Source organism: Drosophila miranda, chromosome 3 (assembly GCF_003369915.1).
Source record: "Drosophila miranda strain MSH22 chromosome 3, D.miranda_PacBio2.1, whole genome shotgun sequence".
Taxonomy (NCBI): Eukaryota; Metazoa; Arthropoda; class Insecta; order Diptera; family Drosophilidae; genus Drosophila; species Drosophila miranda.
The window spans coordinates 18,175,124-18,193,920 of NC_046676.1; the positions used below are offsets into that span (position 1 = coordinate 18,175,124).

At 46.5% G+C, this 18,797-nt stretch overlaps 4 protein-coding genes across 5 annotated transcripts in view; 3 read left to right on the forward strand and 1 right to left on the reverse strand.

Annotated features, from left to right (window-relative positions):
* Window positions 1-853: 853 nt before the first annotated feature.
* LOC117188498 (protein lethal(2)k10201) lies at window positions 854-1,744 on the reverse strand. The gene has a single exon (XM_033392451.1). It carries the CDS (start codon window positions 1,723-1,725, stop codon window positions 991-993), a length of 735 nt encoding a protein of 244 aa, XP_033248342.1. The 5' UTR covers window positions 1,726-1,744; the 3' UTR covers window positions 854-990.
* A 260-nt stretch (window positions 1,745-2,004) lies between these two features.
* On the forward strand, window positions 2,005-4,387 carry LOC108159275 (nucleolar GTP-binding protein 1). The gene is made up of 3 exons (XM_017292434.2): window positions 2,005-2,159; window positions 2,289-2,563; window positions 2,632-4,387. Exons 1-3 carry the CDS (start codon window positions 2,112-2,114, stop codon window positions 4,268-4,270), a joined length of 1,962 nt encoding a protein of 653 aa, XP_017147923.1. The 5' UTR covers window positions 2,005-2,111; the 3' UTR covers window positions 4,271-4,387.
* Window positions 4,388-4,460: 73 nt separating this feature from the next.
* Window positions 4,461-5,250, forward strand: LOC108159280 (dynein light chain 1, axonemal). Its single transcript, XM_017292441.2, has 3 exons — window positions 4,461-4,679; window positions 4,739-4,850; window positions 4,907-5,250. The coding sequence occupies exons 1-3, from the start codon at window positions 4,528-4,530 to the stop codon at window positions 5,204-5,206; spliced, it is 564 nt and encodes a 187-aa protein (XP_017147930.1). The 5' UTR covers window positions 4,461-4,527; the 3' UTR covers window positions 5,207-5,250.
* A 235-nt stretch (window positions 5,251-5,485) lies between these two features.
* Window positions 5,486-18,797, forward strand: part of LOC108159273 — a 69,797-nt gene continuing 56,485 nt past the window's right edge. Inside the window, exon 1 of one of the 2 annotated variants that reach the window (XM_017292433.2) lies at window positions 5,486-5,555. The gene's annotated coding sequence lies outside the window, so the exon portion shown is untranslated. Of the gene's footprint in view, window positions 5,556-6,666; window positions 7,020-18,797 lie in introns of those variants that run through there. The other variant, XM_017292432.2, reaches the window with a different exon arrangement.

Below are 18,797 nucleotides of genomic sequence, written 5' to 3' on the forward strand. Positions count from 1 at the left end.
ATTTGTAATGTGGCAGCAGTCGATAGTATCGAAAGCCAAACTGTTTTCTTCGAATCGGTTTTTGGATCTCGTTTTCGAGACACAATCCAATAAAAGGGAGTCTTTAAAATTAATCGGTCATGTAGAAAATTGATTCATTAATTGGATAAAATTATGGGTTTAGCTCTGAGGGTCCTAGCTAGCTAATAATATCAAATCGAATATCAATATCGTGGAATTTGATTGATGCTCATGGACAGAATGATTAACCCATTGTCGACCACTGAGTATTAAAATATTCCCAACCAGATAATGAATCTGGAAGAAATTTTACCACAGTTCAGGTGAAAGATATCGTGTTTTTTTTTAAATTTAATAGGAATGGATAGGATGGATCTACAAGAAGAATTTACAAACAGTTTTATTTGTAGTTGTTCAAGTTTATTAGAGGGGGTTACGTGGGCTAAGTATGTTTTTTCATCGGCCAATAAATCCAATATAAAACCCGGCCGCTTCGCTCGTTTTTCGCCGACAAAAAGGTAAAAACTAACTTAAATAAACCAAATTTCTTGTATTAACTAGTGAATAGTGATAGCCACGACCCCTTGCAACATATTTACCAAAAGACTTTCTCGTGAATTTATCAAATTAGATGTTTCCGCATCCATGACGTGTCACTGTTGATAGGCGTTCTCATCAATTTTCGTGTTTACAACATTTCTTTCAGAATCAAAATGATTACCGACGTGCAATTGGCAATCTTCTCCAACGTTCTGGGAGTGTTTCTGTTTCTCCTGGTGGTGGCTTATCACTACATCAACGCCAACACGGGAAAGTAAGTGTTAATTAAAGGAAATCAAAGAACATGCCGGCATCAACAATAAATTCAATTTTATTTTCAGGTCTAGCCCAAAGGCGAAATGATCGATCATGCTCACGGAAATTACCTATACTTTTATCTTATAATGCTGCTTCATTCGCAAAATAAATAGTTATGTAAATCTATGTATGTTATGTAAGGATGTCGTCGATGGCGTCCTTCATGTCCTGCACGTCCTCCAGGGTGTCGCCGGACTGCCTCTCCTTTCGCGTGTTGAACGTACGCATCGTGTGGTGGCCGAAACAGAAGGCTTTAATGTATGGGACAGTCTTTCGCGCTGCCGGCACCTCGTCCACCTCCATGGAGGCGTCGCTCTTCTTGCCACTGCCACTGCCCTTGGGCTTGGTCTTGGCGTGGTCCTGGTCGAATCGATAGTTGGCCGGAAACTTGTGCGTCGTGATGCAGTGGTCCTTGCGCTGTCGCGGAGTGTGGAATTTGGTGCCGCACTCCTCCAGGTAGCAGGCGAACATGGGCTTATCGCCGCGTTCCACGCTGGCAGCAAAGTAGAAATCGTGCTGCTCGGTGATGTGGAGATCCAACAGGTGGGCGGTGGGCAGTGTCCGTCGGCACTCGGCGCATAGATAGGATTGTGTGCTGTTTATGTAGTTGTTGTTGTTGTTGCTGCTGCTGTTGCCAGTAGCTTCCTTGGCGTCGATAATGTCATCCGCGTCAACGAGAACTCCCAGCTTCTTGAATGGCGGTAGAACAGGTGAAGGTGGCACCGCCGGCTTCATAAATCCCGCAGCAGGCAGTTCACTGAGCATTTGCAGGATTTGTTCTCTTGTGAAAAAAGAAGACGATGCTGCTTCCGAATCCATTTTGTTTGTGTTTTGAATTTGACAATGCATGTTTCCACTGACTTGCATTTTGGATTTTCTTTCTGCTTTTTTGTGTGACCATTTTCGCGAAAACCTCTTTTTACGCAAAATGCAATAAAAGCAAATGCTTAAAATAAACCCTTCAATTAGAAAATAGATTCAATAATCGGATAAAATTATGTGGGCATATACAAATACATAGCTAGTAATATTCCACGGAATACAAAAAACGAGAAATATGTATGATGAAACTTGAATTCGTTAGTATATTTACGGTATATTTTGGTATATTTCTGAGTTTGGTCGGTATGTTTTAACGATAAATCCACGGTCACTCTTTCTCTCATCAACTGCTGGCACCGCGTGGTGTTTTTGCTTGAGATTCGCGTTTATTTTCCTTTTTTACGCGTGGAAAATAAATAAAACCATACAAAATGAGTTTGTACAACTTCAAGAAGATAATGGTGGTTCCGCCAGCCAAGGTAAGTGAGGGTGCAGCCTTCTTTTGTTGTTATGTCCAGGGGAGCACCCCCGTGGGATGCGACCTAACCTCACCGAAGGTGTTTACAAATGCGCAACAAGTAAATAATGGTATAATGTTCCCCATTTAGGACTTTATCGACATTATGCTGTCGAAGACACAGCGCAAGACGCCCACTGTGGTCCATAAGGGCTACAAAATCTCGAGGATTCGAGCGTTCTATACGCGCAAGGTGAAGTACACGCAACAGAATTTCCACGACCGTCTGTCGCAGATCATACAGGACTTCCCCAAGCTGGACGATGTGCATCCGTTCTATGCGGATCTGATGAACGTGCTGTACGACAAGGACCATTACAAACTGGCTTTGGGCCAGCTCAACACAGCCAGGCATTTGGTTGACACGTAAGTACCATATGAAGTCCCCGTTCTAATGGATCTCATTATAACATTGCATGCAACTTCTTCTATAGCGTGGCCAAGGACTATGTGCGTCTGCTGAAGTACGGCGACTCGCTGTATCGCTGCAAGCAGCTGAAGAAGGCTGCTCTTGGTCGCATGGCCACCATTCTGAAGCGTCAGGCGTCCAACCTCCAGTACCTGGAGCAGGTCCGTCAGCATTTGTCGCGTATGCCCACGATTGATCCCTACTCGCGAACGATCATTATCTGCGGCTTCCCCAATGTGGGCAAGTCCTCGTTCATCAACAAGATCACGCGTGCCGACGTCGAGGTGCAGCCCTATGCCTTCACCACCAAGTCCCTGTACGTGGGCCACACAGACTACAAGTACCTGCGCTGGCAGGTGATCGACACGCCCGGCATTCTGGACCATCCGCTCGAGGAGCGTAACGTCATCGAGATGCAGGCCATTACGGCGCTGGCCCATTTGAGGGCATGTGTGCTGTACTTCATGGACATTTCGGAACAGTGCGGACACTCTCTGGAGGAGCAGGTGGCGCTGTTCGAAAGCATCAAGCCCTTGTTCACCAACAAGCCCTTGATTCTGGCCATCAATAAGGTCGACATTCTGATGCCAGAGGATCTGCCCAAGGAGCGGCAGGAGATAATCACAAAGCTGCAGGAAGACAAGAACGTTCCGGTCATACTGATGTCCACTGTCCAAGAGACGGGCGTCATGGAGGTCAAGACCGAGGCCTGCGAGCGTCTGCTATCCTATCGTGTGGACCAGAAGATGCGCACCAAGAAGGTGGACAACATTCTCAATCGCCTGCACGTGGCCATGCCTGCGCCGCGCGACGAGAAGGTGCGAGCTCCCTGCATTCCCGAGCAGGCTCTGACACGCCTTGAAAAGAACGCCGAGAAGGCGGAGCGCAAGCGTAAGCTGGAGAAGGAGATCGAGGAGGAGATGGGCGACGACTACACGCTCGACCTGAAGAAGAACTACAGCGAGATCCCCGAGGAGGAGCGCTACGATGTGATACCCGAGTTCTGGCAGGGTCGCAACATTGCCGACTACATCGATCCCGACATCTTCGAGAAGCTGGAGGAACTGGAGCGCGAGGAGGGCTTGCGGGAGGAGAGCGGCATCTATGCCGTGCCAGACATGTCCATGGACGAGACCCTCAAGGAGATCCGCGAAATGGCCAAGCAGATCCGCGGCAAGCGTTTCGAGCTGCGCGACGAGAAGCGTCTCACTGCCAGAAAGAACAAGCCGATCATCCCACGCAACAAGCAGCCCAAGGTTCGCGACCGTTCCGTCAACAAACTGGTGCAGACCATGGAGGGCCTGGGCGTGGACATGTCCGGCAGCAAGACAGCCAACTTTACCAAATCTGTGGTGGATCTGCGTCGCGGCGTTGTGGCCGTCGGCTCCAAGAAGAACCCCAAGGTGCCGCTGCTCGACAAGGAGGAATCGGCGATTGTCAAGTCGACCGGTCTGCCCCTAAAACGTGCTCCGACCCGCGACACCCTGGGCATCAAGAACCTGGCTATCCGCAAGAAGGCTCAGTTGAAGGCCAGACACGACATTGCCAAGAAGGTCACCAAGGGATGGGGACTCAAGGGCGAGGCAGATCGCTTCATTGGAACCAAGAAGCCGCGCCATCTCTTTTCCGGCAAGCGTGGCACGGGCAAGACCGACCGTCGTTAAGCAATTATCCCATTGCTGGATGATCCAGCCTGGCGTACAAACTCCTCTTCTATATAAACTAATGAATGTATCGTAATAATCACGTATCCTTCAAATACACGATTGTTTTTCCACCAACACTTCATTGAGTAAATTTTGCAGGGTATGTGGAAACCTTTCTTGTTTCCCCTGGCAACCAAATATATTGTTTATTTGCCACAATTTCTTTTTCCACTCAGTGGAAAAGTGCAAATCTGTAAGGTGTAGGAGGGCCAACCATGTCCAAAGCAACCACAATTAAGGAGGCTCTGAAGCGCTGGGAGGACCGTGAGCAGCAGAATTCCCTCACCGCCAAGGACATAGACTTGCAGTTCCAGTGGCCGCCCATCGAGAAAATGGACGCCACCTTGGGCACCCTGGTGCAGTGCGAGTGAGATTAGATTGGACATAGGAACTATTGGAATATTACGAAACGTATCTGTTTTCCAGGCGCATTAGCATGTCCACGAATATGATTGAGAAGATCTTTGGTTTGTCCGGGATGAAGTGCCTCAAAGTGTTGTCCCTGTCCCGCAATTATATCAAGCAGATCTCGGGTCTGGTAGGTGAAGCTTGAATCTGTTACTTATGTATACACATGTACCCTCTCCATTCAAGGAAGCCGTGGCCGAGACCCTGGAGGAGCTCTGGCTCAGCTACAATCTGATAGAGAAAATCAAGGGTCTCACCACGCTCAAGTGCCTGAAGGTGCTCTATATAAGCAACAATTTGATCAAGGATTGGTCCGAGTTCAATCGCCTGGCCGAAATAGAGTCGCTGGAGGATCTGGTTGTCGTAGGCAATCCCCTCTCCGAGGGTCTGGACGATCCCTCGTGGCGGGCGGAGTGCATCAAACGACTGCCTACCATACGGAAACTGGATGGCGAGCCCGTCGTCAACGAGGAGCCTCAGCTGTAATGGAATCCGCTTTGGGGAATAAACTAAACTATTTCTCTCAGTGTCTGTTAATGAAAATGAATTTTTAACAGGGGAAAAACTGTAGTAGCGCTGCGTCAAATGCCAGAACTCGTTGGTGGTGCGCTGGGCGGCACTGCAGTGTAACTGACCTATTGGCCAACTTTTTGGGACGTCTCTGTTAACGGCAGTGCTCTGTTAGCCGCCAGTTTCAAGGCTGCTCTGTTCTGCTCTTAGCAGCGGCATTCTCCAGTTTCAGCCACACGTGGCGGCATTCTTCGGTGTACGGGGCTCAGTCGCAGTCGCAGTCTGGACGCGTTCGCAGCTCCAACGCTGCCAGCTAACGTTAAAGGTTCTTACTAACGCTAATCAAACATTTATCTAGTAGAAGCTCGGTAGAAACAAATCCTATGATATCTGTAGCGGGCAATTAGACGATTGTCGCACGTTGTAATTGCCAATTGCCCTCCAACAAGCCCCCAAAAGAGAGTTGGTGGAATGACACCACATCCGGTTACGGTGCAAAAACGTGATGACGGGCTCCGTGGCAATGTGGATGTTGTATGTTGTATTCGTATTCCCTGGATAGTCGGCAGAGAGCCCGCCATTACCAAAACTGAGCCAGACCGTTACTGTGCCGTGTCCCTTAACCTTTGTGTCCATCTGTGTGTGTGTGTGGGCCTCAATTTTTAGAACACTCCTTGGATCCTTTACCCCAGAGACTGGCTGGAACTCTCGGGCAACATGTGCTTAGGAAGTGCGGCATATTTCCTTATAGTTTTTATGGTTTCTTTAAATAAACGCATAAAAAGCAGATCCCCTCTCCCCCCATGCACGCTGTGCGCCATGCATGCGGTTGCCTATAATAACATAAGCAAACGTTTTGCATATTCCCTCTGTATCTGTGTGTGTATGTGGGTGGGCTTATGTGTGCAAAATCTGAAGTTAGATTTTTACGCTTGGGTGGCGGAAGCAGGACCCATAAAACGCTCGCCGCACACACCCACAAATAAACTACTACAGGACTACTTAGCAACATGCCTCGTAAACAGTTTGCGGCACACATTCCCAGTGCCACCACACACACACATAACCTCATGCGTATGACTGAAAACAGATGCTGATGTTCCCCCAGTGTGCGGGGGCGGTTGGCTTCAAATATGCAACAGCATCATATAAATAAGAGACTTAAGGCTAGCCAGATTGGATAAAGGTTGCTCGTAATGCAGTCGCTGTTAACACTGACCTAATGCCAGAGCGTAACAGAGCACTGCTAACGCGAACAGCGAGAGAGTGCCAATAACAGCAGAGACAAAGGTGAGGCATTCCCTGCTCTCCGCTAACATAGTTCTCTCTCTTGGTGCCGATTTGCCTGCACAGAGCAGCACAACGGTAACGAAATATGCTACTATCCTGCGAGTGCTGCCTGCGAATGCCTCAGACACCTAGCAGAGACAGACAGTAGTACTGGGCGCATAGCATGCTTCTGCTTTCTGCTGGATCTGGCGTGTTCAGTGTTTGGCGAGCTTTCAGACACGACGCAGGCTCCCCCCATAAAATCCACCGTGAAAAAAGACAACCATGTGTATGTGTTTGAGTTTTGTTTGAGTGTTTGAGTGAGTTTGTGTCTGTGTGGCAGAGAGAGAGAGAGAGAGTTCATCAAAGATTCAACAACCTGCCCAACAACAACAACAAAAATAGTTGAATAAATAAATACCAAAATCAAAATAAAATAAAAAAGTAAAAAGTTTAATCCAAATTCTTAATAAATAGCCAAAAGGTGGAAAAGCGTATTAAAAATGGCATCAAAAAGAAGGTGAATATATGAAAAACAATCAAATTTTTGCGATGAAACAAGAATTAACGGCATAAAAATTGACCAAAGCAGAATAATACTCGTAAAAGGAAAGCAACAGCCATACAGAGCTGTTCTGTCGCCACCCCACTGTCTCGGGGTGGAGTATTTTCCGGAGTATTCCCCGAATGTGCCATGCCACTTTGGCTCGTTTGAAATAGTCCCCGAGTGTCCCGTCCCGTGCCGTCCCGTTCTGTCCCGCTCTGACTCTTTCGGAGTATTATAGAAGTACCCGAAATGTAACGGTAACAGGCACAGCCATGTTTTACTTTGAGCACCGCCATGCAAACGTATGTATGTATGTATGTATGTATTTATTTATATGAGCATGTCTGTACATGGAGTTTGCGGCTCTTTTTAGCCCCTCTCAGACCGTGTCGTCAGCCCAGACTCAGCCTCTCAGCCTCTCTGCTTCATCTTTTTCGTTTTGTTTGCCTCGAGACATTTATTTGCTCTTTAACGTTTCAGCAGGCCCGTGTTTCGTTCCGGTATTCTTTCAGTCTCTCCTTTTCCTTTACGCACGCTGTTTCGTTCCCTGTATTCCAGCAGAGGTCCCATCTCCCTAGCACCAGGCACACTGGGGTCGAGCACCAGGCTCTGGCTCTAGCTCTGACTCTGGCAAGGGATGTGCTAATAATAAGGTATGTCAGCGGCAACATATTAAACGAAGACACGGTGGCAGCTGCGATTTCAGAGCGATAGAGAGATGCGAGGAAGCTGGCAGCCCAATTATGCTACCCTTACCCTATTATGAATATACCTTGAACCTTGGGTTCTGGTATGTCATGCCGCAAAACAGTTAGTCCAACACTCGAAAGTCTCTCATTCTGGCCGCTGTGTTGCTTTCTGCCATGTAAAATGCGATGGAGGGAAAAAATAATATAAATTCTCCCACACACACACACAGAGAAAGAGAGAGTGAGAGTGTCAGAAGGAGAGAGAAGGATGGTATATATGTATGTACATTCAACAATTTGTTGAGCCCCAATGCCTTTTTTTGGTTTTTTGTTGCTCCACCCACCACTTGGGGGAGTGCCAGGGATGCTGAGGCCAACGTCAACAAGTTGAAGCTGTTGCCGCTGCCCATCTCGGCCCTGTTCCTGTGTCTGTGTGTGTGTGTTTGAGTCGGGCTGTGTGAGTGGTGGCGCCCCAAAGTATGTCCGATTTTTGGCAGCTCAGATAAATCATAAGCATAGACTGTCGGACTGTCGCCCGATAAGTACATTTCGATGTATCTCCAACAACAAAATTGATTCCACTCTCTCAGGGGCTAATTGAAAGATTTACCCCGAAAGGGACCCAACCCTGCCGGACCTCTTACAGACGCCCTTCTGGAATTAACCGGCAGCAGGCAACTGAAAGATGGACTTAATTAGAATTAATGCACAATTAATTGTCAGCTTCAGCCACCAGTAATCCTGCTACCACAAAACTATAAACAAAATCCAGTACATATATATTGTGCGAATACGTATATACGTGTACATATGTACACGCAGATAAACAAATGTTTGGCCAGAGCATAAACACAGCAATTGTTGGTCTTTGAAGTGAAATGTGATTAAGGTGTTTACACAAAAAATCACCTCAGATCGGGGCTAAGTACTACTCGCGTATACTTATTTACTTATCGAATACTCACTTGGCCCCAATTTGTCTCTCTGTTTTGTGGCTGCAGCTGGAACACGAAAGAATGAATATACACACACACACACACACACAAAATGGAACTTAAAAGGAATTAGAAGGATGAAAATAATAAATAAAGGCAATTCCGAATACGGTCGATTTCATTTTCCCATTTTCCCATTTTCCCTTTTGTGGGTGTACCTTCCCCTTTGTGGAAAAACTTCAATCGGAGTTTTCCCAGTTGCCATTACACGCATTTTTAATTTGCTTATTGAGCAAAGTCAAGCGAGTTATTCCGGACTCCAGTCCACTTTAGGCTCCACTTTAAGCCTGTTTGGGACAGGCACTTCGTCTGGGCTAACCATTCATTTAATGCTTGGAGGGAATTCGTGTGGAGAATGACGAAGATGGACATGTCATGGGCAGCTTTTGGAATACTCCTTCTGCAGGGCTCCTCTCCTTTTTGGGGCTTACGGTATCTCTTTCTGGCACATCAATCTCCTCCGTATACGAATTCGTGTGTACATCCTAGCTGTTCGTAGTCGAAAAAACCACTTGCCGAGTGACTCGAAGCCAACATGTCGTATGGGTAACTTTCCACCAAAAAACCAAAAAATACTCGTACAAAAAAGAACTTGAAACTTTTTCCGATGGATTGGATGCTTAAGCTGGTTGGCTCGTTCATTATAAGCTGCTCGTTCTTGGTCCTTCCGTCCATCCGTCCGTCGGTCCGTTCTTTTTTGCAGGAATTTTCCGGCTTCTCCTGCGTGCTAGGGTGTGTCTGTGAGTGGGTGTGGGTGTGTGGGTGTGTGCATGTGACATGTCTGACGTCTCATTTTCTGCCATATAAACCTGATGATGGTTTCGGTCCAGCACCAGACGGCAGGCGGTGCAAAACGGTGCAGGCGGCGGCATGCCTTAATTTGGCATTAGGGCGTTTCAATGGAAACTCATTTGAAAGTTTTCTTTATGAAAATCTGTGCATAGGCACATCAGCATTTGGGCTTTCAAAATAAATATTTACGTGTGTGTGAGTGTTGTGTGTGGTGTGCGGGTGTGTGTGTGCGTTTGATTCCGGCTGACGGCTGCTGCTGTTGTTTTGTGGGCCTTGAAGCTGGCGAACGCGCCTGACCGAGCAGCAATGCTCCTCAAATGTGGAGACGGTTTTTGTGTGTGGGAATACGGCAGATGTTTAACGGAGCGGCATATACGGAGCGTTATATTTATGTACATACATACACCCACACTGAGGCATGTATTTGGCAACATATTGTTGTGTTGGCAGGATAAATAATACATAAATATGTACATACACATATACATGCATACATATATGTATGCCATACAGAAACATATATCGAAATAAATCTGTATATGGCACCCGGCTTATGCGAATTTTGTGCTCCTCGCGAGGAACTTCTTTCACGCACGAACAAAGGAGGACACCGGACGGAATCCTTAATCATCGATATATGTCGCAGCGCAATATATTAGAGGAAAGGGATGTGCCACTGCCACTGCCACTGCCACTGCCACTGCCTCTACCTCTGCAGCAGGCCACAGATTATATGTAGATTGAAAATATACAAGTTTACCATTGATTCCCCAAATGAAATATGAACAGCATTCGGGGATCTTGCCCACCTTCGGTCTAGTCTGGTCTCCCTCTGGCCTTATGCTGATTTTTAAAAAGTGCTTCTAAGCCGACATTGACATTTTCCATTTTCCCAGTGATTTGCATGCGCATTTCGGCTGCCTAATTGATGAGAGCCAGTGGAGGATGCTGATACCTTAAGCAGGTTATGCAGGTTATGCAGGATATACAGGATATCGGTCAATAAATCATGGGGGAATTGCATATTAAATGCAAATTGCGGCAGGCCAATAAATCGCATGACCTGCATTGATCTTTGCCGCCCCCCCACTGCAGCATCCTCCAGACAACTGCACAAAAGGCCGGAAAATGAGCGGAAAATTGTGCCACATTAAATTAGCCGACCGACAAGTAGCTCTCGTCCTCGGCTTCGGCTACGGCTACGGCTTCGGCCCTTGTCTTTGCCAACTATTTTTTTTGTGTGTAATTCAATTGGCTCCGAGCAGGCTGGCAGACAAAATGCAATTAGCATTAACGGGGGAAAACCTCTCAAGGCCTCCGCCCCGCCCCGCCCCACTTTTGCGGAAAAAGAAAGAGGGAAGGAGCTAAAATGTAGCCGCAATTTAAGAAAATATTTAATCAAACAAAAAGCCACAGCAAACACCCCAAGAAATGCTTAAATCAACATGAATTTAACTGCAGTTTAAAATGTGTTCGAACTAGAATTTTAATTAAACAAAATCAACAGAAAGGAAAGTGCAATTTCCACAATGAAAGTCAAATACGGAAAGAGTGGAGTGGAATAGATATTCAATTCATTTATTGGGCTTGGTGCGGAGATGCGGACAATTTTTGAATGGAGTAACATTTCCGGCCATCGAGAAAGGCTATTTCGAACAGTTAGAGAGAGGAAGAGTATTTGGATGAATACCAAAAATGAAGACAAAATGGACAAGGAAAAAGAAAACTTGGGAGCTTCGCCACTTCTTTGGCGCCTTTATCGTGGTCGTAGGAATTAATGGAAACTTGTACAATTTTGTGGCAACGGAAAAAGGGATGTTCTTAATTTGTATTTTATTAAATTTAGCATACCTTAGCATTAAATTCCGTTGGCATGCAAGGAATGCGCTTTTCATAAACTTTGGTTTTCGGAGGGGGGGGCTGGCCTTGTTCTGAAGTTTTTTGGCCTCCAGCGGAAGTTACCGCAACGCAACACACAATTTAAGGTATGACCCAGTTCCAGGACATTGCCATCCAGGCAGTTTGATGCTTTCATCTGGGAGGAGCACTCAAGAATTCTCTGACGCGACCGCCAAAGTGCGAAGTGGAACCAGAACGAACCGCAGGAGCGATAGTGGAAATAGGTGTCCGACCAGGCTGTCCTTCCCGTCAGGATTCCATGTCATTAGGCATTCATAAAGGCATTCCCTCGTATTCTTTTTGCGGCTTAAAGAGTGCGCTCCAAGTGCTCCGTTCGAGTGCCGGACAGCATTCGCTGTTTAGGTAATTGCACCAAGCACCGAGCACCTGAAATGGCCTCCCCTCCTGCTATGAATATGCATAAAGTAGTTGCCTCTTTAAAAGTGGATGCTGCTGCTCATTCTCGGCATTCTAAAGGCATTCCAAATACACAGCCAGAGAGAGCGACAGAGTGGCCAACAGAATTCCTCACACATATGTACCTGCCAACCTGCCAACCTGCCGCCGTGTGGTGTGTGGTGTGTGGCGTGTGGCACATATACGGAGACACAACAGGCCACAAAATGGTGTCCGGGTGTCCGAGTGTGGGGAGCGGGAGCGGATGGGTACGTGACGGCAGGTGACATTGACTAACATGCAACATGGGGGACTACATGCACACATGCAGCACAGAGGGGGAAGAAGGAGACGCATGCTGGCCAACAATTTGTGGCACTGAAATTTAGCACGAACAATTTAATTTCAATAAAAACGCAGCAGCAGCAACCAGCAGCGATAACATTCACACGACGCAAGATAAAACAAGTGCTCGTAAAACACACATGTTTGCCTCCCTTTTACTCTCTCCCTCTCTCCCTCCCTCCCTCCCTCTCTCCCTCCCTCTCTGACTGTGTGCGTGTATTACATGCATAAATGCAATTTAATTTAATTGCTCAACATTTTGAATGCGGACAGTTTAGTTGGGGATTGCCGTGTTGATTTAGCTGTTGATTTGCCTTGCCACACGCGCCACACGCTAATCTGCGGCGCGTAATTCAGGATTAAAATAATATTTAAAGGGTTTTGCCCATTGTTTTTGACTCTCACACGGGTTTACCATTGGCCTTCTTTCATTTTCATTTCTATCTCTTAATAGATGCCCCATAATCGAAAGGATACCTTCGTTACCGCGAATGTGAATGTCTGTGGCCTTAATAGAGACTCTCTTTGGCATCTGCTGTCCCTGCTGCCTTATTAGTGGTCTTCCTTCATCGACAGCTCTCATCCCTCTTCCCTCAATAGTCGTTTAGGCCATCTCTAGTCAATGCAATTGACTGAAAAACATACATGGCAGCGTACAAAACTGGGCAAAGAGGTATGGAGTGAAATGTCTCTGGTGGGAAACGCATGCTGCAAGGTTGCACCATGTTTGTGTTTGTGTTTGTGTTTCCCCTTTGTGCCAGTGTGTAGTGTGTATGTGAGTGTGAGTGCTATGCATACGCCCGAGTTGTTGCTTGAATGTCAGTTTATATCTCAAGGATAAGCGGCGCCCTCCCCTGGCTTGGGGTTAGCCAAGGGGTAACCAATGCTCTGACTTTTCTTCATTTTGGCCACACACATATGTAGATTACTTGTGTCGCTTTCACACATTACGTACACCATATGTACACATGCATATACAGATGTACATACATTTTCATGCGATTCTCGCGTGAGATTTGTGGCCCTTGGCATGTGGCTCCCCTTAATAAATGGCCACTTTAAAGTTTAAACAGAGGCAGGCAAGGGCAAGGAGCGGTGGAAAGCACAGAAATTGGATTTTCATTGGGTTCATTTCTGCATTGGCCAGCAATTGGGGCTACCAGCCTCTGCACGAAACCCCAATCGATATTTCCCTTTCCTTTCCCTTCGATACGCATTTGTGATTGCCTTCGAGCAGAGTTGGCCACAACATCATTAATATCCACTGAAAAAGTGTCAGATTCGCTCTCACCTAAAATGCGAATTCCCATTTGTCTTTTTTCACATGTCAACATGTCGTAAATTAGAGCGGGGGCTAACCTGAATTCAATCAATTGCAAAACTGAATTAGATAATAATTTCCATTGCAGAAGGGATGTTCCTCTTTTCCTGTGTCTCTCATTCTCAAGGAAATATCAGCACTGTTGCTACAGTGCCACTCCCTCTCTCTATCTCTTTTTCCATTTTACCGACACTTTTCTTTGAACAAGAAACATCTCGAAATGAGGCAAACATCTGTTCAAAATCATAATACCCATGCCAAAGGTATACAAATTGTTGGATGAACAAAGAATCGATTCGAATTGCGAAAGGAATTATGATATTACTAAAAAAAGAGGGCGAACGTTGGGAGTCGCAGCTACGGCTGCGTTTTTGGTTTATTCGTATCTCAAAAATTGTGGATGGATTATCAAAGGAGTGTGGATGCGAAATTTCGTTGCTCTAGCTCCTATAGTCTCTAAATCTAATATATCTCTATACTCTTTTTGAGTGTTAAAGATAATATATACAATTTATTAGAGCGCAATATTCTGTTCCTTCAAGCCAAGAACAAATATTTTCCCTTGAATTTTAACGTAAATTCCAAGGAACAATAAAATGCCAAGCAGCAAATGCAATAAATTTGCAGTCCACAAATGAATTTAAACTGAATAATGCACCCGCTGAGAGTCAGTGTCCTTCGGTGTGCTCTCAATTAGTGTCTGGTATTTGATCCCTCGAATGTTAGCTGGTAGCTCGCCCCCAAAACCTGGCCAAAACCTACGTATGTATCTCCAATCTGGCCAAAAAAACGAAGAAGAAGATGAAGCAGAATATTGTTTACTCTCGGCTGAGTGAATATTTTGTGCGCAGTCAGCAGTCGACAACAAAGTGGGGGGCGTCATCGTCTCATCCATGGATTCATTTTGGGGTCGTAATGAGCGTCCGTTAGCAGGAAGACGAGATAAACTTGTTGCAGCGATAAAAAGCCATAAATTTGCGAGTCTCGCGTGGGTGTGTGGGTGTGTCTGTGGCCCCCGTATCTCTGTCTCAGTATCTGTATCGGTGAGAGCGTGTGCGAGCGTTCTAATTAATAGCATAACGGATGGGAAGCCACACACACACATACATAAGCTTCCCTCCTGCCACCATCTGCCACATGGCACTACCTCTGGCCGTGTCCGCCGCTAAACGCCACCAATTAAATTCTACTAAAAATGCGTGAGAAACTTTCCACACCAGATGTTGGCGTCTTTCCGCTCCTAGATGTTCCTCCTCCTCGTGTTGCCCGTGTTCCTCGTGTTTTTAGCCAAGTCAAAAACGTTGTTAGCCATTACAACACAACTTTTTGGGGCTAATAAGTAAGAGAACCCAGCAGAAACAGAAGGGAGTAACTTTCTCTGGGCTATGCGAGGCGAAGGAAAAGTTCAGCTGTTTTCCACTGTGGGGCCAAGGCCTGTGCACTCCAGTAGACCGAAAGGAGACCAGTGCCCGGTCATGAGCAGGAGCTGGAGCGTAGCCGACCAGGAGGCCAATTGTGTAATGCATATTTGATTTGTATTTACGCTCTTTGCGTTCGCAAATCGATTGTCATTTGAGTGCTGCCACCCTGCCATCCCCGGCCCCCCGAGCCCTTCTCTGACTGTACTCCTGCGTGACCAAATGCGGCGCCATTACCAACACCAACACCAACACCAACAATAACAGCAACACCATGACTGTACACCAACGTCCGAGCAGCCCCAACAGGAACACTTTAAAGCAACAAAAACAACAATATATAGTAAATATTGCACAGTCAGGCATTTTCCCCGCAACGTAGCGAAAGTGTGTTGCTCTTGTAGATGCAATAAAAATTATTGTGTAATTTATTTACCCAGAATTGTTTAGTCGGAGAAGTGGGACGGCCTGGGGCACGATGGGCATGCTGTTGCTATGAAGTGGCATAGGATTTGAGGTGCACCATTTGTTGAGGTTTGTTTTGCGTAGTGTTGTTTTTTCTTGCGGCACAGGAATATTTAAGCCGAGTTTTCCACTATTTGGAGAATTTTCAGGTAAGTTTTAGGCAGCACTTGTGCAATATTTTAGGCCAACAAAGCCAGGCACTTAATGAATGTTCTATGAATATCTGAGGAGCATTCAAAGGTCTGTCTGTGGTATGCTAATGTGGTATCTGTGTCTTCCAACTTGCCAACAATTCCCAATATTGAATCATCGTGATGCCCGAAAAGTTTTGAAGAGTATCGGAAATCGAAGGCACTCTTGACTTTCATTGGAAATTAATGGAAACGATTCTCTCTCTCTCTCTCTGTAGCTCTCTCTGCTGACCTTTCCCTTTCACTGGGCAAGGACATGCCTCCGATTCTGTTGCTGCCACTGGGATCCCAATTATGTGTGCCTCCATGCGTATACGCAATTTTTCCCCGCCTGATTTCACCCACTCCACGGCTTCCTGCTCACCCTCACCCTCACCCGTCCGCCTGTCCCGTCCGCTTGTTGTTTGTATACAGAAGTATTTGCTGTGTGCACGTATCTGGTGCGAGTACGACAGCGAGTAAATTAAACAACAAAATTAACCGGAAAAGTTAAAGGTATTTAATTGCTTTTGATTGTTGTTGTTCTGAGGCTGCCTAGACATTGGCACACCCGACGGCCATTCATAAAAATGCCAAACGCACGAACACGATGCGGTTCGAATTGGAATTGGAATTGGTATCGAATGGGTCAGAGCAAAAGCAGAAGAAAACCGGCGGCAGGGAACGGCAGTAGAGGCCAGCTAGCCACAAGGCGAAGCGGCAAACAAATACCAAACGAAAACAGCAATGCGACGTGTAAATATTTAGTCCCAGACACCATGTTTATATCGAACCTTCGAAACCAAAAAGAAAAAACAACACCCGAACCATTTGATAGTTTGATTTGTGCCGCAGAACCAGGCTAGAATAGGCAGCTGTTGATGAGGCCAGGGAAGGGATGGGGTGCATGGCGGGGAATCACAGAACAGACTGATTGATGTGCCTGCTGATCCGATTGTGAAAAGTCCATAAATACGAGCTGGCGACTTTGATAAATAAACAAAACCGCGTGCGACTCATTCCCCCATGGGGGCCATTCGCATAACTCATTCCGCCAATGATCCGAAATTGATCCAATTCGTGTTGGGTCAAAGTTCAAGGCCAAACGATGGCTGTTGTGGCGTGGTGCGAGTACGAGTACGATGGGCAGACGCCAAAGGAGATCCCTCGCCAGCCAGCAGACAGCTCATATTTGAACTTGAGCCACAGCATCCACACGAGGCAGCAGCAACGACAGCACAGTTGTAGCACGGTTTTACCAGTAGTAACAACTGCATGCCACAGCACACTCACACACACGCCAGAAAAACAGAGATGCGCAGGCAGGGTCCTGAATATGCATGCGTATGGGTACGGGTATGTGTGTGTCGTCAAACTGTCATCCTGCATTTCAGACGGCGTCTCATCTGGGCCAAAGGCACAGTATGTCGCACCATGGGATCGCAGCATACAATGAGTGCTTAAAATTTGTCCTGTTAGAAAAGAAAGAACGGCAAAAACGGCAAGGAGCATCTCACCTTCAAAAGTTAGTCTAAGCTTAAAAAATTGTATTTATTGATGAAATATCGATATGAAGAGATGACAACATTTGTTTGCCACTGCCACCCATTGTGCATGGCTTCGGTTTACCCAGCGTGGCAGTGCCACTGGACGTGGGATGTGGGACGTGGCTGTGAATGCAGACCCTTGGACCTGGCGACAGACAGACATTTCTTCACAGACAGTTTTCACTAATTATCTGACACGTTGATGGCTGCTGGGCTGCTGGGCTGCTGGGCTGCTGGGCTGTTCGGATGCCACGGTGCTCCTTCTGTTGCTGTCTTTGCTGCACTTTTCTGAGGTCGCGTACAGCCGAGAGGCAGGGAGCAGGAGCAGGCCCACAGCAGCGCTCGTTGCGGCCAAGGACTCATTTGAATGTGTGTCGTTCTCGTACACACCGATGGACAAACTCTACAAGGAAAAAAACAACATTTCAGAACTCTAATTTCAAAGGTCGTGCCACTGCCAAATGAGACACCGAACTGTGGAGCGGAGGAAAAAACGAGGAGGAACACTCCTCGGTTTTCAGCTTTCGGACCAGCTCTCGTTTCGGTGTCATGTGTTTTAAGCCATCTGCATGTTTTATTTGCCACTCCGGCTTTTGTGTGTGTTCGGGTTTGGTCTGTTGTTATTTTGCTCTGCCTTTTATTTTGTCGGCCAGCATACAAACATATGTATGTACATACGAGCATCTGCGAAGGACAGCGGCAACAGCGAGTGGGGGCGTCAATAATTGAACAGCCCCCTTTCCCCCCCTCCCAGGCCGAAAGCATTGGGCATCTGTGTCGGTGTCGGTGTCGGTGTCGGTGTCGGTGTGGAAGCTGGTGTCGACCAACGGAAAGTTGATTAAATTCAAGCATTCGCCGCCCCGAATGTGCCGCTGAATCCAGCTCTCCTTTCCGCCTTTCCCCCTCTCCAGCTCCGTCTCTGACTGCAGCCCGGGGCATTTGCATTTACGATTCCATTCTTGATTTGAGCGCGGGTAATTGTACTGCGAAATTATTAACAATTATATATGTATGTACATATTTATGGGGGGAATACTGTGTGGAGTGTGGCACCGTTCTGAATGTGGCATGAAAACGCGGCCTGGCCAGCGCGGCGGATGCGGAATTTTATGCTTTATTATCACGTCTACGACATGGGTGTCCGGGATATAGCGATTACTTTGTAGCTGTAGGTTGCTGGTTTGGTTTATTGCATGTCCGGAAAGTTAAATTACATAGTTCTAAATGAAGTTCAGCCTTGAAACCTTATCTGAAGGATATATTTATGCATATCATATCGCAATTTACATATTTTCATGGTATAAATTAAACAAAAGGATGTGCCTGCTAAAGTTTTAAAGCCATTAGCCAAGTAGCATGCCCTCAATTACGAGACATCTGTTCTGCCTGTCATTGACACCAGGAGACACACGACTAAAAGTTAAGAGGGAAAACTACGAGGACTCGCAAAAACTACAAAATACAATCGCATAAGTTTAATGGAGAAAAAACTGTCAACTACTTGGCTGAAAAGTTCCCCCTGAAACCACGCACACACACAAACACACAGAATGAGAAAAAGCCACACAGACACGAGATAACATGTTTACAGTAAGCAACAAGCAGCAGCAGTAACATTAACATGCAGCTTAACAGGGTAGATAGTCCTACGTTAACAGAATTTGCGCAGCTCTCTCTCAGTCTCTCTGTTCCGCTCTCTGCCTCTGCTTCTGCA